Raw genomic sequence first — 24589 nt, forward strand, 5'->3', positions numbered from 1 at the left:
CTCTCTGTCCCAAAAATAAATAAAATAAAAAAAATTGTTTAAAAAAAGAAATGGGCAGTGAGGGGTGCCTGGGTGGCTCAGTTGGTTAAGCATCCAACTTCATCCTAAGTCATGATCTTGGCACTCCCGAGTTCAAGCCCCGTGTTGGGCTCTGTGCTGACAGCTCAGAGCCTGGAACCTCTTTCAGATTCTGTGTCTCCCTGTCTCTCTCTCTCTCTCTCTCTCTCTCTCTCTCCCCCCTGCCCCTACTCGTGCTCTGTCTCTGTCTCAAAAATAAATAAACATTAAAAAAATAAAAAAGAGAAAAGGAATGGGCATTGAGACACAAAAATACGAGCTCGTTACTAAAGTCTCTGTATATTTCCTTCTGGTTCTTGATACATCTATGTTTTTATTGATGAAGAGACACTGAGACTCCAAAGATGAGAAGTTAGTCACAATCACCACTTACAGCTTTTCAAAGATTTAGCTGCTCCTGGAATTTCAAACACTTGAATTATGAAAGGCTTCCTGAATAAAAAAATGACCTCCACTAGGATGGGGAGCACTCTCACTGAACTTAGGAGATGCAGTCTTTGAATTGTGGTGTTCTGTTGCGTCATAAACTAGGCAACTGCGATGAGTGCACTGAACTAAGAGACTAACAAATGTCATGTGAGCTGTGACATACCCTTCTCACCACACCCTAGAGAACATGTGATTTTTTATAAAAATGGTTTTAAATGACTGTTGAACTCCTAGACTAGCTGAGAGCCTATCTCATCTGCAGAATAACTGAGACCTTACAGGGTAATGGGAAAAAGTAAAGGGAAGAGGATAAAGAAGAAAAGCAGTTCTCAGAAGTGAGTATTTTTAGTGGTGCTATAGTTATATCTCTAGATAGGGGCTGGACACTGGGAAAATTGAAAGATGTGGGTGACTGATTCTATATCCCCAAATTTATATTCAAATGAAAGTAAACCTTAAGTGAGGGCCACTTTAAAGTGAAAAAAAAAAAAATCACCAAAGAGCCTCATTTAGCCTCAGAGTGGAGTATGTGTGTTCTGTTGGCAATTTTGGTTTTCTTTTCACTTTTTCAGTCTTCTTGGGAGTATAGCAAACAAAATTCCATGTAATCTTCCTGGAATGGCTGTACCAAAAAATGTGCAAACTTGTAGAGGATAACTTTACATACATATTGTGGAGAATAAGTTAGGCAGACATCGACATTCATCCATCTACCCTGAAATCCTACCATTTGTAAATAATTCTACTGATTTAAACCTTTACCTCATGCAGTGGTCAGGAAGTTTAGTGGTAGAGATCAACTAAAAGTAGGTTAAGGGTCAAAGAGAATTTTATGACTCAATTAATTATAAAGTCCAAGGACTGAGTTGGTTTTAGGTGGGGTGACTATAAGCTCTACTTTGCCTGAGTCAGTCCTAATTTGTACCTGTTGTCCTGACTTATGTATTACTAGCAGCCCTTTTTCCTCTCAAGTGTCCTGGTTTAGAGAACAAAATATATGATGATACTAACTTTAGGTCTAGAGTTCAAAAGCAAGGAGTTCAAAGAATGTGTTAGGATTCTTTTTCTCTCCCTGTTTCCTGCATCTTTGTCCTTCTGTGCTTGACTCCATCCTCCAATTGGATTACATGGCTGAAAATTGGCCTTTAGCATCCCCTTTTTCCTGCCCTGCAACTTCCTGTCAGTGAAGACCAGCTGAGCCAGAGACCTGTGGGGCTCGGTTCCTATGATCCAGAGTAAAGCAGGGGCAGGAAGAGAAAAGGAGCCAAGAACCGGCTTACCTTCCTTGGCCACGCGCCCACAGACACTTGTACTCGGGGAGTACTGGGCCAGACTGAGTCCCATACCCACTGTGAGGTAGAGGGATGAGGGATGACCTGGTTGACAGGATATCCTGGAGTGGAGAGTGAACAGTTACACTGAGGATGGGCTCATCAATCATTTCCCTTACTCTGAATGAACCTGTTAAAGCCTTGTCCGAACAGAGTTTGAATGCAGTTGGTAAAGAAAGCAAGAATTAATTAGTTGGTGCTTTGGAAGTTGAAGAGCAAGTACAGGGACTGTAGGAGCCAAATGGTGACCTACCTTGAAAAGAAAATTTCACAGGGCACCTGGGTGGCTCAGTCAGGTAAGTGCCCCACTCTCGATTTTGGCTCAGGTCACGATCTCATGGTTGGTGAGACTGAGCCCCATGTTGGGCTCTGTGCTGACAGTGTGTGGAACCTGCTTGGTTTTCTCTCTCTCCCTCTCTCTCTGCCCCTCCCCTGCTCGTGCACACCTGCTCTCTCTCTCTCTCTCTCTCTCTCTCAAAATAAACAAATAAAATTAAAAAGAAAAAGGAACTTTCAGGAAAGGGAGACTCAGAGTACTGTTTTTCATGATATTACATGGAGCCAGTTTTCCATGTTTCTGACTTATTTTGCATCTTAACAGTGTCCTGTAGCCTTTTTGCTTATGGTAGCACATGTAGTTTCTTTAGGGAGCAAACTATCCAGACCTTTGGATTTCGTTTGCTGGGTCTAAACTGATAGTTTGGATGGAGCTCATTGTTTAATTGTTGGGGTTTTGGATTGCTCTTTCTCTTACCCTTCCCGTTTTGAAATGTATCTTAGGTCTTTTTTTTCCTGTTACCAACAAAAGGAGATTATTTTCAAGCTCATTGCCTCATTCAAAAGAACTTGGCATTCTGTGCAAATGTTTGGGAACCTGGGCCAAAATGCTGATTGTATCATACCAACCTGTCATCCACTGGAGCTCTCTGGCTCAGTGGAACCCCCTTAATGTCACCCTGGGACCTCTAGTACCTGGCTCCTCAGATGAGGTCCAAGCCAGAGACACCAAAATTATGTTCCATTCAAGCATGGGGGGCAGGCAGTTACTAAGAGAGGAAATGACTTCCTATTTCGTATATGTTTTGAAAGTTTTAGAAGATATTTACAAAGTATATCTTTCAAAAAAGCAAAATTCATAATTCTCTAACCTATCAAAGATGTCTGTTTTTCCATGTTCTCTTATGCGCTTTGAATACATCAGAATTTAAATAACTGTAATTACAGTAAATGAAATTTTATCCTGATTTTCATTTAAATTACCCAGCAATGTAGTCCTTACAATAATTGATTGAATAATATAGCACAAGTTATTAAGTTCTATTGGATTTCCATTTTATTTCAATTTTTAATATTGTTGTAACACATAATTAATAAACTGATATATGTGAAGATATATATATATATATATATATATTTCCTTTCTTTTTAATTATTTCCTTAATATAAACTTTAAGCATTAGGATAAATGTGTCAAAAGTTATGGAAATTTGTTTAGATTCCTTGTATGTATTATTATATTGCCTTGAAAACATTGCATTAATTTATAATGTCACCAACATTTGAAGTGCCATAAACATTTTTCATATACTTGTTTACTTTGGTACTTCATTTTTTAGTTGTTTGTGTTGTCCATTTATCAATTGAGCTCTTGTTTTTTTCCTCATAAATTTGTATGAATTCCTTTTATTATAGTTGTTAGCCTTTTAATGATTAAATTTGGTGAAAATATTTTCCCTTAGTTTTTTGTTTTCCGCTCTTTTTTATATAATGAAATGCTCAGTCTGCATTTGATTCAAAATATGCAAAAGATTTATGGAGAATTTAGCATGTTTTTGAGTTTATATGTCCTCATAGAGGCAGAATATTTGTCATTTTGTTTTAAGGAGTATGTTAGGGACAATGTAGAAACTTTTAAAACATAGAACAGAGACATAAGTGTGCCAACCAAGCCCATGGCATCTTTTTTTTTTTTTTAATATTTATTTACTTTTGAGGGAGAGAGAGAGCAAGCAGGGAGGGGAAGAGAGAGAGGAGAGACAATCCCAAGCAGGATCCGTGCTGTAAGCACAGAGCCCGATGCAAGGCTTGAACCCATGAACTGTGAGATCATGACCTGAGCTGAGATCATGAGTCAGACGCTTAACTGACTGAGCCACCCAAGCACCCCATGATGTCTTTAGTTTTTCATTATATTGTATAGCAAGTAGGTGGGGGTCTATGGCATTATTTTTTCCTCTCAAATACGTTTTCTTGTCTGTGTCCATTCACCTTTTCTTAAAAATAAAACCCCAAATCTTAGAAAAGGAGAAGTTTTCTTAGCAATTATGTAGTAAAACACACATACAAAACTCAAAGTAGTGTTACAGGTGCATCATCTATGACTTCATTTACATATATGTAACCTATTAAGTGTGTATTTGAAAAAATATATATATAAGCTGCTGAAAAACAGATTAAGGAAATCAGGAGGAAGGGAAAATAATCATAGGGGCAGAAAGAGAGTAATACCCAAGAAACATTTCATATGGTCTTGTATTTTTGCTAGGTGTGGGCCTCGAATTAGACCATAAGTTTCCTGGCACACAACATAAATAGGGAAATATGAACACACAAGTCACATATCTCTGAACAATTAAACCAATAAACATACCTTGGCAAAAACACTGCTATTTGACTACTACTTGAAATTCACATTAAGTTTTCTTCAAAGTGTCCACCTGGGTATATTACCAAATGAGAGGGCATACTACTTGGAATGAACAAAATATTCACATCCATGCCAGTTTGCTAAGTACATACACTAAACAGTCATGTGTAATGTTCAATGTTATTCCACACTTATACATTACTATGTATATACAAAGACACACTGTGCCCACAGGAAACTTCAGTATCACAAGTAGGTCACTGAAGACTTTTGTTTTTGTTGTTGTTGTTGTTTTGTGTTTTTTTTTTGTTTTGTTTTGTTTTAATATTAAAGCAGTTTTCCTTAATTTTGGCAATTGGAATTAGTTTCCTATTTTATTTGTTTGCTTTGGTAGGGGGCTTGCTTTGTTTGTTTGTTTTGTTCTTTTTTAATCTTTTAAATTAACATCATCGAGTAGCGCCTGGGTGGCTCAGTGGATTAAGCATCCGTCTCTTGATTTCAGCTCAGGCCATGATCTCATGGTTCACAAGGTTCCAGCACCACTTTAGGCTCTATGCTGACAGTGTGGGACGTGCTTGGGATTCATTCTCTCTTTCCCTCTGTCTCTGCTCCTCCCCCACTTGCTCACTCTCTCAAAATAAATAAATATTTAAAAAAAATTAACTTCATTGATAATTTACATGCAATAAAATGCACCCATTTAAAGTGTAAATCAGATATTTTAGCAAATGTATGCCCTTTAGCAAATGTATGCCCTTAGGGTAGTAAAACCACTACTCTAAGCAAAATTAACAACTTTTTCATCACCCTATAATATTTTCTCCTGCTCTTCCCCAGTTAAATCCTCTGCCATCCTCAGCCCCAGGAAACTACTGACCTGCTTTCCGTTATCATGCATTAGTTTTGCATGTTCTAGTATGCCATAAATGGAATCATGTTCTCTTTTGAGACTGGCTTCTTTCAGTCACCATAGTATTTTTGAGATTCATTCATGTTACGTGTATCAGTGCTTTGCCTCTTTTTATTGCAGTAATACTCAATTTTTTTTTTTGATAAATCACATTTTGTTTATGCTCTCACCAGTTGATAGGCATTTGGTCATTTACAAGTTTTTAAAACTAGGAATAAAACCGATATAAAACTCTTATATAAAGTCTCTGTGTTTTCTCTTGAAATACCTAGTAGTGGAATTGCTGAGTCATAGAGTAAGTGTATATTTAACTTTACAAGAAACTGGCAAACAGTTTTCCAAGGTGGTTGTACCATTTTATACTCCCAAAAGCAATATATGAACTTGGGGATTCATTTTTAAAGTCGTTATTTGTGATTTATTTCAAAAGTAGAAATAGGTTATCTTTTTTGGAAGCTATTGATCATATTTCTGAAAAATCCCACTGCTTAATATGTTAGCCCCTTATTTTAACAAGAAAAAAATTAAAAGCAAAGCAGAGTGCTATGATTTAATGCTGTTATCATGAACAAACTCCATTTCCCAGAGAACTAGAGTCCAATTCTTATCTTCTTCCAGTATAGCTTTGTTACACGTGGAAGTATGACATTGATAATTTGCTGAACTTTGTTATAAGCTGCTACGAAACTATGTTGTAACAACTGAGACCTTGCGGACCTTTGCAATAACACAAAAAGAAGACAGTTTCTTCTGGCCACAGTACTTACCACGCAGTTGCAGATTAGGAAGCATTCCAGACTGGGAGTTGTGGTGCCAACTGCAATTGACATGGCAAAACACAACACTTGCCTCTCTGGGCAAAGGCCTGAGGTTCTACCGTTTTAAAGGTATGGGCAGGACCAGGTGAACTCTAAATTCCCCACCAGCTCCAAAATGTTGTGACTCTAGATGTGGGCTGAAACTATTTTTAAATTGACTTAAAATATTTTCGGGGCGCCTGGGTGGCGCAGTCGGTTAAGCGTCCGACTTCAGCCAGGTCACGATCTCGCGGTCCGTGAGTTCGAGCCCCGCGTCAGGCTCCGGGCTGATGGCTCGGAGCCTGGAGCCTGTTTCCGATTCTGTGTCTCCCTCTCTCTGCCCCTCCCCCGTTCATGCTCTGTCTCTCTCTGTCCCAAAAAAAAAAAATAAATAAATAAATATTTTCCTACCTAGGCAGCACATGAGTATATTTTCTATAAGAAAAACTAAAATAGAGCATGCCAGATAGAGCCAAAGTGCTTTTTGTCTAATTTCTACCAAATCCAGGCCCCTCTTTTCTTCCTTCCCTGTCTCCTGTATGAAGGAGTTATTACCTTATGTTAATCACTGTAATGTTTGCTGTGTACCTTCCAGATTTTGAGAAATGTGTATACATAAAATTATATACCCACAGAAATTCAAAGTCTTTTGCTTCTTTTTCCTTATTTTATATAAATGGTATAGGGAAATAATTCAGTAGTCCCCAAGGCCACGCCCAGGTTCAATGATTTACTAGGAACACTCATATGATTCAGCATAGAATTGTATTCATGGCTATGATTTATTATAACAGAACACTATATAACAAAATTGGCAAAGAATAAAGTCACATGGGCTGAATTCTGGAGGACACCAGGCACAAGCTTCCAAAAAGATCCCTTCCGTGCAGTCACATGGGGTGCACTTAGTGCCTCCACAATGAATTGGAACAACACATGTGAAATGTTGTCTACCAGGGCTCATTAGAGAGTCAGTGCCCAGGGTTTTTATTCAGGGCTGGTCACAAGGTGCTCTCTGCCTGGCATATCCCGAAATTCCAGACTCCCAGAAAGCAAGCAGGTGTTCAGCATAAACCACATTGGTTGTACAGTTCAGGTTCAATGCACAATTCTTATCAATGAATAGCAGGAATGCTCCTGAAATCCAAGTTCCCAGACACTAGCCATAGGTCAAATCATGCAAGCAGTTCTTTCTAAGGATAGCCGTTTTGGTTTGTATGTTAACTCTTTCCTGAAAAGTAACATAACTTCCTGAAACTTGCTTTTTCTCATTTAATAAAATGTTCTTGAGATCTAACTGTATGTGTGTATTTCTTTTAATTGCTGTATAGTCTTTTACTTGAAAATAACACATCAGTGGTATCTGTGTTCTCATGTGCAGGGGTTTCTCTGGTACCCAAGAAATAGAGGGACTAAAAGCAAGATTGTTGGCATAAATGTTAGATTAGAGATGTGAGAGCCTTTCAGTACCCAGACTGTGATTTGACCTGCATGATTTCTAGAATCTGACATCTGGGTTTCTTAAAAGAGATGAAAATAAGATACTCTTCATCAAATGAAAAGTTGTGAGATCTTCTTGTACATCTTATGACATCAGTCTTTCAACCAAAGCTGACGGACTGCATAGATGTACCTCAGCACTGTCTCCACGAGACATAAAGGAAGAAAAGTGAACAATTTCAAGTTACTCAGAGATAAACTCCTATACTTCTAGGGACCTAGGAACTCACCAGTGATGGTTGCTCCCTGTTTCTGGAGACTTGCCCGCTAAAATGGTGAGGAACTTAGTGTTTCATTCAATAAGTATATACTGAATACCTCAGAGGTGCCAGCCTCTACGTATATAAAATCTAGGAAGAATGGCCTACAAGGAGCAATTTCTCTACATAGGGGCTGGATATAGAGCCCCATGGTAAGGACAAAACATTTTAGGGTCTCAGTGGATGTGCAGCTAGTAGGGCAGACTGAAGGATGTCGCTTAGCTAGTGCTATGAATGACTCCCTCAAAGTTACAGAGTAAAAATATTCTTTTCTCCTTCATTATCTCTGCATGGAGTGGCAGCTTCATTTGTTTACACAAATAGACCTTTATGTTTGGCCAATGGAAGGGAGGCTGACCTGACCACCTGAATCCTGTTTGGTCCTCATGCGTTTCCCTTTCTGTTTGGAATTCTCTGTATTTAGCAACTGCTGCCACAACAGGGCTGATTCTCAGGGAGGGACATAACTTCTCCTTGAAATTCTCACCCAAGGAGGAACTTAGATCCCTTCTTTTATTCCCCTGAGGGTAGAAGAGATGATTGAAATTTTCAAAATGATTTATACTGACTACTAAAGGAGAACATGATGAAACAGGTTTTATTCAACTTGCTACAAGTCTCATAGTCTTTGTCCCATTTCCCATACTGTCTGAGAATATACCTTTTTAATTCTTAGGATCTTCCTCTTCTATTTGAAGTATTCTAGCCACACAGCCTTTCAGGGAGAAAGAGGAGGTGAGAGGTAAGTGAGCTGACTGCCTCTCTCAAAACCACATCTCAAATCTAACCCTTCTTCAGATGTCGGTGAAAAAGGAAAGTAACCTTTGAACTAGTGCCTCAATTCTCCCTTTGCTACAGGTAAGTCAAAAGTATTTCCCTACACTGCTTCACCTTTATTCACATGTTTCCAACTTTAACATTTCTAATTCAAGACTATTCTTCATGTTCTTTTAAAATCAGATTCACCTGCATATAGGTGACCAGGTGAGCATGAAGTTCAATCTTCTCTGAGTCAGCACATTTCTAAACTCCACACAAAAAAATTCTGTAATTACTTACAGAATTCCTAGGACGATCTTCTTAATAGTTTGATTGATGTTTATCCCAATAAATGTGATCATAAGCGTTTAAAAAGTGATAATTATATATGCTAACAGCCTTTTTGGGTTCATTAATGAAAGGCAGCAGTATCTAAAATCAGCATCTACACATACAGTGGCAGAAACCATGTTCTTGGTAAAGGTGGTAGCTAGTTCAATTCAGGTTATCACTCCCTGGCCAGTTATCATCCACATGTTTTGGGAGCCTAAGTACACAGACTTGTATCATCAGCAACTGTGGACACATTACAGAAACAGTAATAACTTTTCATTGACTCAACAGTTACTCATTGAGTGCCTATTATTCACTCACACAACCAGTGCCAGATGCTGGGAAGGATAGAAAGAATATAATCACAGCCTTGAATTCAAGTTGGGTGGGGGTGAACCAGATACTCAAAGACAGAATTGTAAGTAAGGATACAGAACAATTACATGTCAAATGTTTGCACAAAAAGTCAGGGTTATAATGTAATCTTTATAGTCTTCAATAAGACTGCAAAATGATACCACTTACACTCCCTACCCCCCTCCCCCGCCCCAAAGTCTTAGTGGTGATGCCGAGAGTTGGCATTTTCTTATACAACTAAATATTTGCATAATCTACTATTCAGTAACCCATGTATTAGCATGTAACAAGAGATACTCTTGAACAAGAGACATACAAAAGTATGTTTATAAAGGCACACAGCAGAAACTGGAAACAATCTACACTTTGATAGGACAAATTTGAAAAATTTGTGGTATACTCCCCCAAAGGAATATTATTCGGCAATGAAAATAAATGAATTTCAGCTACATGAAGCAATATGGATATATCTTGGTAGCATAATATTGAGTGCAAAAATTGTTCCAGAAAACTAAGAGATGATACTCTATATAATGCCAATGAAGAAGTAAAATTGAGCAATATATCACATAGGCATATATATCTATACCCACACATATATGTATGTATGTATATAGATATATATGTGATTAAATTACATAGAACATTTAAAAACAAAAACAAAAACCACACAAGGGAATGTTAAATGCAAAATTCAGGAAAGAGGCATGGGACCCCCTCTGGTAGAAGCACATAGGGAGGCATTATTGGTAATCTTCTAATCCTTGGGTAAAGTAACGAGTTCCAGCTGTTCATTATGCTCTTAATTTTTAAAATGTAATTGTTTTATAGGATCAGGAAGAAAGTTCACTGAAGTTTTTGTGGACTATTTATTATTAAGCTGAAACAAGAAAATGAACAGGATATGGTTTGGGTTATTAAGCAATTTGACACACACAGATGATAATTTTGTATGCTTCTCTATATCGGCTCTATAAAATACAAATAAACCCAAATCTCCTTGATTTCATGCTTAATCACATTGTAAGCCTGCATCTGAGATAAGCAGGAGGCAAAATCTTTCATAAAGTTCTTCATTAGAAATTTAAAAATGTATATTTCTGGAGAATCTTGGGCAAATGTTTTAATGTTGCATAGACATCCTTCTTGCCTCATGTCACTTGAATCTCTGATCTGGCTTCCAAATGATGCTTTGCTCTCTTATTTCTCACTTCTTGCCTTGGGCAGGTCCTACTTCCGCTTTGACCTGAGGAATCATCACTACCTCGTCTCTTAACTTCCATAGTGGTAGCTGGGAACAGGTTTTAACATTAAACAAGACTTCCACTAATTGTTTGGGGATGAAACATGAAGTAATTACAACATAGAGAAGCTCAAGCTGCTTTCAGAGTGCAAATGTTCCAGCCCCTCCAACAGACCACCCTATGGGTGTCTCTCTTCTAGCTTCCAGCTGGTCCCAGGGTAACAAGGACCAATGTACTTTTCAATGGCAGGACTCCAGTGAGTGTCCCTTTCATGGGAGTCTAAAGAGAGGAAATTGTTTCCCTTTATTCCAGGCCGAGGCTCAGTTCCTTATATCCTGCCACAGGATCTACCTCCTTTTAGGAAAACTGTGGTATAATTCACTTCCTTCAGGGAATATTTTACCTCTGCCCATATTTGTGTAGTTTTATCCAATCTCAAACCATCTCAAAGACATTAGAATACTATTGGACAGCTGTGCATTTCCCCAAATATGGAGTACTATTGTCCTAAATAACAAGTAACGAAGAACAGTCTTTGGAGAAAGCCAGGAACTTTTTTCATTCCTTCTACATTCCTCTCCTCCTCTATCTCTGCAAGCAATTGCTCAAAGAGCAATACACACAGTGTTGGAAAATACAATTCAGAGGCAAAAAGCATTCTGACGTCATATATTTCATTTTCAAATGGAATTTTTCAGACTTCTAACTGCAAAAAGATCACACTATAGTACTAAAAGAACTTATTTCTCACCCTGAATTCACTTTACCCCAGGTCCATGGAGAACATCTGACGAACAACTGGGGACCACGTGAGTTCGATTTGCTTTCTGCTTGGTTTCTGTCATAGGCAGCAAAAACTACTTGCAACTTTTAAAATAGCACCTCCTACCCTTAGATTTCACTACCTCCCCGCTAAAAATGTAGACTTCAGTCTGAGCCAGGGCACTTCTTACAAAAATACGCGTATTTATTCTTTTTTTAATATTTATTTTTGAGACAGAGAGAGACAGAGCATGAATGGGGGAGGGGCAGAGAGAGAGGGAGACACAGAATCGGAAGCAGGCTCCAGGCTCTGAGCCATCAGCCCAGAGCCTGACGCGGGGCTCGAACTCACGAACCGTGAGATCGTGACCTGAGCTGAAGTCGGACGCTCAACCGACCGAGCCACCCAGGCGCCCCAAAAATACGTGTATTTAAAACAAATGCTTTAGATAAAGAGGGAAGGGAAAGAGTAAATAGTGCACGCTGCCTTATCTTCCCAAAAGGCATCCGGAATCCTTAGTAACCTTAATTTTCCAGACTTTACCTTTTACACACTCACAGGTTTGTCCTGTCTCGTAAACGCTATTAGAAACCCCTTGCTCACCAACTGATTCATCCCCATTCCCAACACAGTGCGTAGGTGCCCAATAAGAGTGAATGAGTTTGTGGAAGGCGGGAAAAGGATTCGTTTTTTCGAGACATGACTAGAAGTACAATGGTCACTAAAAACAAAACAAAACAAAAGCCACCCAAACTTGAACAAATGCCCACTTTCAACAGTCTATCAGAGTCCAAAACAGCAAACCACGCCTCACAAACAGGCGACGGACGGGTTTCAAGCTTCCAGGAAAACCGGAAGTGCCTGGTCACGCCTCGCGCATGCGTGCACCCGTCAGCATACGCTGCCACACTCGGTCATCCAGTGAGAAAGCAGAGACTTCGGCCCACGCAGGTTCGGGCACTACCCGCCCCGCGCCTCGGCCTCTGCGCATGCGTTCTGGGTTGCCTGCTTGCTGTGAGGCGGAGCGAAAGGACAGATTTTTTTTTTTTTTTTTTTCCTTTGTTCCCGCCCCTCTTCTTCCCCCACCTGCCACGTACTGGGCCTGAGATCTCGCTAGGCTTGGTGGGTCTGTGCGATTGGCCGCGGCCGGCGCGAGCCTGCGAGCGAGGTGCGGCGGCGCCGGCGGAGGGCACCGGAGTGGGCCGTGACCGCAGCCTCCTCACGACGCCCCAGAACGCGCCGGCGGCCTCGCACGGGTCCGGTCATCGGAGACCCGCGGAGAGGCAGCCGCGGCGGCCTCGGCAAGCCGGTATGGCCGCTGGGGACGGGGGCGCGGCCGCTCAATCGACAAGGCGGGCGGGGAGACGAGGAAGCGCTGGGAGGGCCTCGCTGGAACCAGCGGGTACCCGGCGGGTGGGGCCGGAGGGGGGCTGTGGGAAGGGGCTGGGGCCCAGGAGGGCCCACGCGCTGGGGAGGGGAGGGCCCGGAGGGGGGGGGGGATGGGAGTCCCGCAGGCCACCGTGGCAGGGGGGCAGGCCTCGGGGGTCTCTGGAGGTTGTTTGGGCCGGCAAGTGCTCTTGCTTCGATTCCTCCTGGCTCCAACGGGTCGGACTGCCCGAGGGAGAGGAGAGGAGGGGGCTTGTGAGGCCTGGGGTGGTCGAGCACCTAACCCCCAGAGGGGCTTGGATGGGTGAAGAATAGAGCCTATGGGAGTAAGTTTATTGGGGTCACTTAAGAGGAACCTTGTTCCTTAGCTGTGTCAGGGTTTAATCGAGCGCCGTCTGGAGGCCCAACCCGGTTTTATAGTGATGATGATAGAGAACTTTTAAGTTTACTTTACTATGCCCTGTAGTAAGTATTTTAGATGCATAATATCATTTAATCATCACAAGGATCCTTTAAATTTAGAGATCCTTTAAATTTAGATATTATTCCTATTTTGTGAGGTTTGGAGAGGTACTTGCCTAAGGTCACGGGGCTGGTAGTGGGAATCTTTACCATCTTACTGGTCAGGCAGGATTTGTGGCTCCTTGGATTCTTTGTAGTAATCAAGGGTTGCTTTTGCTTAGAATTTCTTAAGGAAAATTGCTACCCTGTGGAGGTGCCTAAGCAGGCCCCTCTGAACTTGAGCGGGCTCAACTCAGAGGATTAGAGGAGCTGGAGGTTTGGCCACTGAACCTGGATTCTGGTTCGAGGCAGGCTTTTTATGTGTCTTTGGGCATGTCACTTTATTCTTCAGTGCTGAAAACAGTGTTCCTGTTGGAGGACTTGGTAAATTAGTGTCTGTGTCCTTTCTGGACCTCAGAGGGAGTGGGGTATGGACAAGATGGGAGAAGAAAATACTGTAAGGATCTCACTAGCAGTCCTGGCAGTTGGTAGTTCATTCATTACTAGGCTCTGCCTAGTGACTGGAGTTAGAGACAAAGAGGACCTGAATTGTGTTCCATAAGAAAATGTTGGGGATGGGATTTCCCCTGAAAGGGAGAATTTTGTAGTGTCCTTAGTTTTGTGATAGTTGTGTACGTGGCTTGAGGAGATGGCTGCACAAACTGGGGACGGCCTTAGGAAAGAAGCTTTGGTTCCTGGCCACAGGGAGTTTACAGTGCATGGGAAACACCAAGGAATAAGTGAATTTGCAGGCAAACATGGCAGATAAAAGGAAAAGAGACTAAAGTTTTCGGATCCATTGGAAATGAATACTGCATAATCCTCCCCCCCAGTAAAAAAAAACATACTATTAGTTAATTCGATGTTGGAAATTTCTCTTAATTAGGAGTATGTCTGTTGCGGGAAATCACTTCAAAGGAGGTACAGTGTGAAGGTCCGACTTAGGAACCGACCCTAACAGTTCAGCTTTCTTCTCCCGATCCCTTATCAGAAATTTATTATTTCCTATTCATCTTTTGTTCAGAGAACAAAAACAAGTCTTTAAATACCTACTATATGTCCGGCACTATTCTAGGTGCTGGTAAGAGTAGATAATAACGTGTTGCTGAAGCTAAACCCTGGTCCTTAACTATGTTCTTGCTGGTTTACGCATCCTCTGGGTAGGAGGAAGTAACATACCTTGATTTACTGAAGTTCTTTATTACTTTCAGACTGTAAGGTGAGCAAGGTGGAATCTTTACCATTTTGTTGAAGTAATTATACTTCAGAGCTTGGCACATAGTAGGTATTAAGTAAATGTTTCCTGACTATAGAAAGTGCTTTGGCTAACAGGTGAAGAGATTGTATGGAGGTTTCAGTTAATCATAGTGTTCATGAGAAGTTCATTGTGAGAATTGTCAGGTAAAGAAAACTATTCTGATTTTAAATTAAGACAAGCTTAGCATCCAGATTTAGGAACACAATCCACTCTGTTCTGAACTGACTTAAAGTGTTAGATTCAGTATTTAATGCCCCATTTAAAAATATTAATATAGCTGTAAAATACAGTACAAGTACAAAAAAAGAAAAAAAGTGTAAAGAAACAAGGGGAAGGGCAAATTGTGGAGGGTATTTAATGTTAGGTTAAAGGGAGTTTGAATTTACATCCTGCCGAAAAAGGGATAATCTGAGGATACAGGCCTTCAAGGGCTGACTTTGGGTCCTCATTAAGTGGCATAATTAAAAAATCTGTTGCATTAACTGGGAAGTTTATTTCCAAGCCATCTGTGATTTGTGGGTCACTGCATCATGGAAAAAGAGTATTTCTAAATTTAAAAGGAAAGAAATTATTAAAATGTTCAGAATATGGCAAGGAGTTCTAGAGACACTCATTTAAGGAATAGTTGGAAGGACATAGGACATTTATATGAAAGAATATTAGGGCATTTATATGTAATATTCATGAAATGACTTAGGATTCCTGAAAACTTTCTCCAGGTATTTGAAGGGGTGATGTGTTGGAGGGTAGGTGGGGTGCTTTCATACCAAGAAAAATAATTGTAGAGAGGTATGAAAACTGTAGAATGATTGTAGAGAAGCATGAAAAGTCGGTATGATGTTAACAAATTAAGAGGAAAAACCAGCTGCCAGTAGTAAAACATGAGGTTGAAACTACAGTGTGGCCAGTAGGAGATTGTAGGGCACTTTAAATAAGATCATTTGGCGGGGTGGGGGGGGGGGGGGGGGGGGGGGGGGGGGGGCAGGAGGAGGTGGGGAGTTGAAGCTAGGGAAATGCTCAGTAGTTGTGGATGTATTTAAGAACATTTTGGTCTTGAAAACAAGAGATAGACCTTGAGAAGAAGAGCTATTAACACATTATTTAATTGTAACTGTATTTTCTAGAACTCTATAGTAACCATGTAAATTACTAGAGACCTCATAGTATATTTTGAGTTTAGAATTAGTGTCGTTACAGGATAATCACTCTGAAATAATACCTAAAATTAAGATGAAAGTAAAACCCAGGAAGGGAAAATTTTGTAGCAAATTAGTATTTAGTGGCTAGTTCTCTAACATTATCTTATTTCTTTCTTAAAATATGCAATTTAAACGGGGCGCCGGGGTGGCTCAATTGGTTAAGCAGCCGACTTCGGCTCAGGTCATGATCTCGCGGTTTGTGGGTTCGAGCCCAAGTTGGGCTCTCGCAGTTTGTGGGCCGGAGCCTGGAGCCTGCTTCGGATTCTGTGTCTCCCTCTCTTTGCCCCTCCCCTGCTCGCACACGTGCGCACTCTGTCTCAAAAATAAATAAAAACATTAAAAAACTTTTTAAAAAATTTAAAAAATGCAATTTAAACATACACAGCCACTCAGGTTTGGGGAGGGGTGAGGTATAGAATATTAAGAGACAATAGTGGACATTCTTACTAGAAAGCTCCAGAGGATGTCATTCATTTGTCTTTTCTCAAGTTCCCAAAATAGATAGGAAAATTAGAGAAAATACTAGTGAGGTCTTATTTTAGAGAGAAACATTTCAGACTCTAGTGTTCACACATGATTTTCTCTTTAGAGTTAGCATTTAGTTACAGGCTAATATAGAGTGAAAGCCAGTATTCTTCATTTAACAAAATTGAATGACTGCCATGTGCTAGACCAGTATTGTTCTGGGCTCAGGAATACAATGAACAAAACCATTTACTTCTTTACTTTCTAGTGGAAAAGACAATACAAAATTAATTCTTAATGTCTGGGAGTGATAAGTGCTTTGAAGAAAATTGAAGCAGGGTAAGAAAGTGAAAGAAGATCCATTTTAGCTTAGATGGTCAGGGCAAACCTCTGAGAAATGAAGATTTGATCTGAGATCTGAATCATGTGAGTTTTGAAAAGGGCTCATGACAAAGGGAACAGCAAGTGCAAAGCCTTGAATTGAGAAGGAGAACTTAAAGTGTGGGTGCAGCAGTGTAACCAGGGAGAGAAGTAGGAAATGAGGTTAAATACTTGGCTAGGGGCCAGAGGCCAGATCATGACCTTGTAGTTCTGGCTTTTATTGAAACTGAGATGCGAATCCATTGGAAGATTTTAAGCAGAGTGACATTAGATTTTATTCAACAGGATAATTCTAAATTTGAGAATAGATTAAAAGTGGACAAAGGTAAAAAGGCAGACTGGTTAGGAGTCTTATGCAGTAATGCAGGCAAGAGGAGTCTTGTGCAGTAATGCAGGCAAGAGCTTTAGATCAAGCTGGTAGAGGTAAAGTTACTGAAGTGATTGGAATATAGAGATATTTTAAAGGTAGTAGCAACTAGATTATTGGCTATTTGGACTTATTTTTTCTTTTTCTTTTAAATCTTGAACACCTAGAAGAAAGAAATTGTCACTAACTGAGTTGGAGAAGACTACAGGAAAAGCAGATTTTGGGGAGAGGATCAGGAGTTTGTTTTCGGACATGTTAAATTAGAAATCTAAATGGTAATGGCAGATAGGTGGTTAGGTATATGGGCAAAATAATAATTGCCGAAAATAATGAAACTTGTTTTCTTATGCACATACTGAAGTTATCTCCATTTTAACATGATGAATGGGGTAACATTGGAACAGTAGATCTCTTTTGAAGACCAGAATTTCTTAGATTCCAATAGTAGTTTTGCTTTTCAACTTTTTTTTCTTTAAAGTTTATTTATATTGAGAGAGACACAGAGAGAGAGCATGAGCAGGGGAGGGGCAGAGAGAGAGGGAGAGAGAATCCCAAGCAGGCTCTGCACTGTCATCGCAGAGCCCTACACTGGCCGGGATCTCACGAACTGTGAGATCATGACCTGAGCCGAAATCAAGAGTCGGATGCTTAACTGACTGAGCCACCCAGGCGCCCTGCTTTTCAACTTTTAAGAAATGTTTTTAGAGCTGTTTAATCACCAAAACCATTTTATCAGTCTTTCCCTAGAGTTGTATATACGCAACATCCTGGAGTCCACCATGAATGGACAGTTGGACCTAAGTGGGAAGCTGATCATCAAAGCTCAACTTGGGGAGGATATTCGACGAATTCCCATTCATAATGAAGATATTACTTATGATGAATTAGTGCTAATGATGCAGCGAGTTTTCAGAGGAAAACTTCTGAGTAATGACGAAGTTACAATAAAGTATAAAGATGAAGGTAAGATTGTTTCTAAAGTTAGCCATTAAAAGTCTAAGTATTGTATGTGTTCTTTTGCCTATTTTTTATTAAATAGCTCATTATAAATTTCCCTTCTGTCATAATTGAGTACCCACTTTATTTAATGGGATATATATGTAGCTGATTATAATTCTTTTATAAGTTAAAAATAGCTAAGTGATTTATTATTAAAAATGGGGTTTTTAGTAATAGATCACTTTCACAGAATATATATTTTTAAAGTTTATTTATTTAGAGAGAGAGTGTGTGTGTGTGCACCTCTGCGAGTGGGGGAAGGACAAAGAGAGAAAGAGAGAGGTGAGAGAGAGAATATCCCAAGCAGGCTCCATGCTATCGGCACAGAGCCCAACACAGGGCTCAGTCTCACAAATCATGAGATCGTGACCTGAGCTGAAATCAAGAGAGGACAGCTTAACCCACCTAGCCACCCAGGTGCCCCACTTTCACAAATATTTTTACAAGCATTTTTTTTCTTTTCTGCTCATGCAATTTTGGCTTCCTTTTTGCTTTTAAAACCAACTTTCACTCATATTTCCCAAAGTGAAAGAGGTATCAGTAGGTATTGGATGAAAAATGTTTTCATGGTCAACTAAGTGTGAGAAAGCTGGTTGAAACAGAAATGTGTTTCTTTACTGCAGGAATAATAATCGTAATATTGCTGATACACATTGTCTGTTTATAGTATTCAGTGTCCCTAGACTCATTTGACCACAAAACTGTTTTTATGGCAATGGGTTTTATATGACAGATGTTGCATCAGACACACAGTGGAATTAAAATCATAGACTGTCTTTATTTCATCTTCTTTAAACCTTCTTCTTTGTAAACATCTCTACTGAAATTGTACTTTAGGTGGTTACCAGTTTCTTTCTGCTGAATTTATTTCCAGTCTGTTTCACCTTGATCTTTATACTTGGCATTGCTACCCCCATACCATCCTTTTAAAAATAACTCTTATCCCTTAACATCTCTGACACTACTGTCCCAGTTTTCTTATCACTAACAGCCGTTTCCCTGTCTCTTGGTGTGCTGGCTTAAAGTAATGCCTGCTGTTAATAATAGAAATCTTAAAATCTCAGTGGTTTAACACTCAAGAGATCATTCAAAGGCCCAGGTTGACAGAAGCTGTGTTATGTTCAACACATGGCTTGCAAGCTCACCTTGAGCATTAACATCCAGCAGGCAGATAGATGAAGACAGAGTATAGAGGATTACATGAGGGATTGTACTCCCTGGGCCTTGAGGTAGTGTTTATCATTTCTGTTCACATCAAGCTGGCCAGACCCCATCACATGGCTCTGCTGAACTGTCAGTAGCTTGGAGTATGTCCCTGGTTGGCCCACTTTCCAACAACGTATACTATGGAAAGGAAATATAAAAATAGAAATCACTGATGATCAATCAGCTAGCTGGCCATTTAGCTATAGGTGTAATTTTTTTTTTTTTTTTTTTTACAAAGTATGATCTAATGGTACCCAAAACTAATTTTGAGAGTCACCTGGATGGTAAAAGAGAGCAATTGCTTCTCATTCTCTTTCCTAATACAATCTCATCTACTTCTAATATGTTGACTTTCACCTTTTTGACTTCCAAGTGTGTGCCTTAATTTGGTCAATTTGTTCTTTTTCTTCACTTTAGAACTCAAATTTTTAACAGCTTTCATTTTATCTGAGATGCTATGCTCTTGCCTCAAACTTGTATATTTTAAACTGACCTCACTATTTACCTGGCTTTCTCTTAAATCCCTTATTTTTGTTTAGGGCAAGGATTGGTAAACTTTTCTCTAAAAGATCAGGTAATATTTTAGCACTGTGGGTCATATTAAGTCTCTATTTCATCTACCTTTTTTTTAAAAACCTTTATAAAAAAAATGTAAAAGCCACTCTTGGTTCATAGTCCTATAAACAGGGATTTTTGACCATTGGTCTCACTTTATGGACCCCTAACTTAAGGGTATCTTCAGTGTTGAAATTTTGTCCTCTACATCTAGTTACCACATTGGATTTGTTTTTCACAGTTTCTAAGTGTTTTGAATTGTACAGATTTGTGCTACTTGTGGTAATTGTATAGACTGTTAGGTATTAATTAGGGTGGAGGACTGGCTTAGGTAAAGTTCTTGCCATCATATATTTCTGTTGTGAAATTCAGAAAATAAAAAAGGCAGTTACAGGAGGTTTTCTGTTTATATATATATATACTTTATTAAAAATATATTTATGAGTAAAATCTCTGAAGTCTGAACATTAGATATGTTATAAGAAGTGGGTCTGGTTATAAGATCTTAGATCTTATAAAGATCTAAGAATAGTGACAAAATCTTCAGGTATGGCTTTTGTTGCCAGCTTTGTTCAAACTAAATCTGTCTAGTCAGTGTTTTTGGTGTAGCAGAGCATCCTTGGAGCAGCCTCCCCAGGACAGAACTACCATCCTTACTCCCCTTCCCAAACCCAGCTGTGTCTGTGAAGATAGCCAGTAGAGGCTCCTGACCCAGCTCCTTGCCTCTGGGTGCTTTTCTGTTCTTTTTCTCTCCAGAGAACATTTTCCCTGAGCCCTTTGAAAGCTTTTGAAACAAGCAGCTGATATGCCGATTATAATATTCTTTAACTTTGAGATCTCGGAGATTATAGAATCTTGTGTATATGAGTATTTTTTCTAAGGAGAGTTGATAGTTTTCATCTTAGTATCAAAATGGTCAGTGACCCTTTTAGTTACTGCTATAATAGCTTCCTCTACATTTGTGTTAGTGGTGTTTTACTGTACTTAGAATTACATTTTGAACACTGAGAATCTTTATTTCTTTAACATTTGATAAATATATTTAAATTTTTTGGAATGGAAAGATTTCAGTCTAAACCAATAATTTGTTATATTGCTACCATGAATGCCCTGGTGACTTGTAAAGGATCGTCATATGTTAATCTTAGCTATGTTTTGGCTCTTCTTAATGAGGATATGATAAATAGCCTTGCTATAAAAGTAATAAGCAAAATTGATATTCTTTTGAACAGATGCATCTTTCCTAGATCCTTTAATGTTTAAGGTTTTTATGGGACATTCTAATTATGCTCTGTTATCTACATTTTCAATTTTAACTTAATGTATATCCTAGTTTATTACTGATACAAATCTGAAACTCACTTCTGTTTTTTTTTAATTCCAGATGGAGATCTTATAACAATTTTTGATAGTTCTGACCTTTCTTTTGCAATTCAGTGTAGTAGAATACTGAAACTGACGTTATTTGGTAAGTGGTAAATCTTCTAATAAATTTACTATTTTATCCATTGTGTTTTTGTTGAAGACTTTTTTAGCTTTTCTCCTTTTAAAGACTCAGAATTAAGCGATAACTTTTTCAGCTGTATCTGAAGTTTTGAATTATTAGGCCCGCCTATATTCTTTTTTTCTTTCCCGAAGATTAATAGAAAGTAGTCACATTTAAAATCTCCGTCTGCTCAGTATCCTACATAGTAATGGGTGCCACTTATAGAAGTATTTCCAGGATTGAAAGTAATTGCAGTATTGAAACTACCTTTATTAAGTTTTAAATTTATTAAATTTATTCATTATATTAAGTTCTTAGTACTCTGAGAATATAGAATTATTTTCCATAAATGTAACATGTTTTTACTTATTCTCAGAGCTTAACATATAGGCCTAAGACTGTAGACATTATTTTTTAGGGAGTAAAGATTAAATTAGAAGTAGTTTTGATTAAAAAAAAATAAGCAAATACAAGACTAATTTTAATCTTTTAGATTTTGTATTCTTGTAGACAGTAACAGATTTGTGAGGTAGAACTCTTAAAAGATAAGATAGAAATGATTACAGAGTTTAAGTGGTAGCATGCTTATGTGAAAAATAAAATCTGGGCCTTTTTTCTAGATGTTTTGTTTAGCATTTTTTAATAAGTTACGTGACACTGAACCTTTTGGTTCATGAAACCTGATGTGGGCCAGTTGGTTTAATTTGTATCTATTTCATCTCCATGTAGGAAGGGTGAATGTTAATTAGATTTTAAAATGCTAATAACAAAAGCTGTTTAAGAAATTTTTAAATAAAAGGTATCACTGCACAGTATTGAATCTAAAATACTTAACCACTAGCAGCCAGCTATCAGGAAGGTTCAATAAACTGAAAATCTTCCTTCCAGAGACACTGAGGACGTTTTAGATTAACTATGATAAATGTGTTTTTTGAAATATATACTTGAAGTTGCTCAGGAGAGTAAGAGAAATGTCCAGAGACCAAAAGACAGATGAAATTAAAAACTGGGACCAGTAGTACCAAAGGGTGAGACTTGGTGTGCTTTTGGTGTTAATGGTCAAGGTTTTATTCTGCATAGTCTAAAGACTAGTCATTTGGTGTCTACATAGTAGAGGCCTTGGGTCCTAGACCCTCAGTGGGGTGTTCTAAAAAAGAATTTTTTTTTTTAAGTTTTACTTATTTTGAGAGAGCATGCATGCACACGTGGTGGGGGGAGGGGGAGGGAGAGAGAGGGAGAGAGAGAATCCCAAGCAGGCTCTGCACTATCAGCACAGAGCCTGACATGGGGTTTGAACTCATGAACCCTGTGATCATGACGTGAGCTGGAATCAAGAGTTGAATGCTTAACTGACTGAGCCATCCAGGCACCCCTAAAAAAGAATATTGTAAAAGAAAAATACCTCTCTGTTGGTATAGGAAAAATCAAGGAATTGATACAGGAAACTCTCATAACCTGAAGCTGTTGGGTTTGTAAAGGCTCCCTTGAGGATTTCTAACCATGGTTGCTAGGTGGGTTGGATTTAAATTTAAACTGTCTTCAAAGATGGGGAACTCACAAGCACAGATACTACTATAAAAAATGGTAAGAAGTAAAGGCAGAAATCTCTTAGAGTAAGTTCTCAATCCAGGTCATGGGCTGCTTCTAGACAAAATCCTGTTGATGAACTTAGAGTTTTGAACTGTAAGACATGTGAAACAATCCATGTAGGCCAGAAACAATGGCCACAACTAACAGTGCAGTTAGACTTCCAAGAACTTGCAGTTAATAGAAGTGGTCATCTATAAAATAATATTAAAAATTATTAGATGTAAAAGAAATAAGAATGTAAGAACAAGGCACTATGAAAAAAGGATAAACAGATTTTAAAAACAAATCAAGATAACTTTTGGAAATGAAAAGTATAATCATTCAAATTAAATACAAAGAGGAGAGGTAAAATAGATTAGTCACAGTGGAAGAGAGAATTATTGAACTAGAAGGTAGTCTAAAGAAATTACGGAATAAAGCACCAAAACAGAGATGAAGAATATAAGATAGAATTTAAGAATAAGAAAGTCCAGCCTATTTCCATTAAGACTTTAAAGAAGGAGATATAATGGGGGAGTGGAAATATTTGAGGAGGTAGTGGCTAAAGAAATTTTCAGAATTATATAAAAGATATAAATTCGGATTCAGGAGGAAAAGTAGTCCTGAGCAGGGTAAGTAAAAACAAAACTCTTCCTGGACATATTGTCACAAAACTGGAAAATATGTAAGGCAAAAAGATAATCTTAAAGTAGCCTGAAAGAATAAGACTGATCATCTAGCAAGCAATTAGACTTTTGGTAGACTTCTTCATAGTAATAATGGAAGCCAGAGACAGTAGAATAGCATCTTCCAACTGTTCAGAAAAAAAATCTGGAAAAGTAGCTTTCTATAGTGTGCTACACTTAAGGAATAAAGGGAGAAAAAAACATCAAAAATAAAAAGACTGAGGATTTACCACTCATGGGCCCTGTTAAAAGAATAAAAGAGTTCTTTAGCAAAAAGGAAATTGAGTCCAGAAGAATGGTGAAACCTGCAAGAAATTGTGAGCAAATAAACTTGTCAACATGTAAATTTAAATGAGCACTGATAATAAAAAACAACAACAACAATAGTTTTAGAAATATAAAAAGATGGGACAAAAGTCCTGATCATTAATTATATGTAAGACAGGAAAGGATGATAGGAATTACATTTTTTTAAAGTTTATTTCTTTATTTTGAGAGAGAAAGTGTGAGTCAGGGACAGGCAGAGAGAGAGAGGGTGAGAAAATCTGAAGCAGGCTCCATGTGGTCAGTGCAGAGCTGGACACAAGCCTTGAACCCAAGAACCGTGGGATCATAACCTGAGCCAAGGTCGGATGCTTAACCAGCTGAGCCACCCAGGTGTCCAGGAATTAAAATATTAATTTTTTTTAACATTTATTCATTTTTTTGAGAGAGACAGAGTGCGAGCAGGGAAGAGACAGAGAGAGGGGGAGACACAGAATCTGAAGCAGGCTCCAGGCTCTGAGCTGTCAGCATAGAGCCCAACCCAGGGCTCAACCTCATGAACTGAGATGACCTGAGCTAAAGTTGGATGCTTAACCGACTAAGGGTAAAGAAGGAAACAGAGTACCTACTTGGTTCACTAGACGATGAGGAAAAGAAGCAGAGAGAAAGCTTGATAAATATATAGTATAAAATACTAACTACAGTGCACACAAATGGACTAAATGTACATGTTAAAAGACTCTTATTGGAGTTAAACCAGATCTAATTACATGCTTATTGTAAGAGACATACTGAAATATTATGATGCAAAGTTTGAAAGTAAAGGGCTAATATTATACTAGACAAACTCAAACCTAGT

The 24589-nt window shown here is 38.8% G+C and overlaps 1 protein-coding gene across 4 annotated transcripts in view; it reads left to right on the forward strand.

The window, feature by feature from the left end:
- Positions 1-11367: 11367 nt before the first annotated feature.
- The window catches only part of TFG (trafficking from ER to golgi regulator), a 33937-nt gene continuing 20715 nt past the window's right edge, over positions 11368-24589 (forward strand). The window contains exons 1-3 of one of the 4 annotated variants that reach the window (XM_049628086.1): positions 11368-11454; positions 17702-17928; positions 21110-21193. In XM_049628086.1, coding sequence (XP_049484043.1) covers positions 17745-17928; positions 21110-21193 — 268 coding nt within the window. In that variant the 5' untranslated portion in view covers positions 11368-11454; positions 17702-17744. Of the gene's footprint in view, positions 11455-12478; positions 12718-17683; positions 17929-21109; positions 21194-24589 lie in introns of those variants that run through there. The other 3 variants (XM_049628085.1, XM_049628083.1, XM_049628084.1) reach the window with 3 other exon arrangements.

The sequence above is a fragment of the Panthera uncia genome, chromosome C2 (genome assembly GCF_023721935.1).
Source record: "Panthera uncia isolate 11264 chromosome C2, Puncia_PCG_1.0, whole genome shotgun sequence".
NCBI lineage: Eukaryota > Metazoa > Chordata > Mammalia > Carnivora > Felidae > Panthera > Panthera uncia.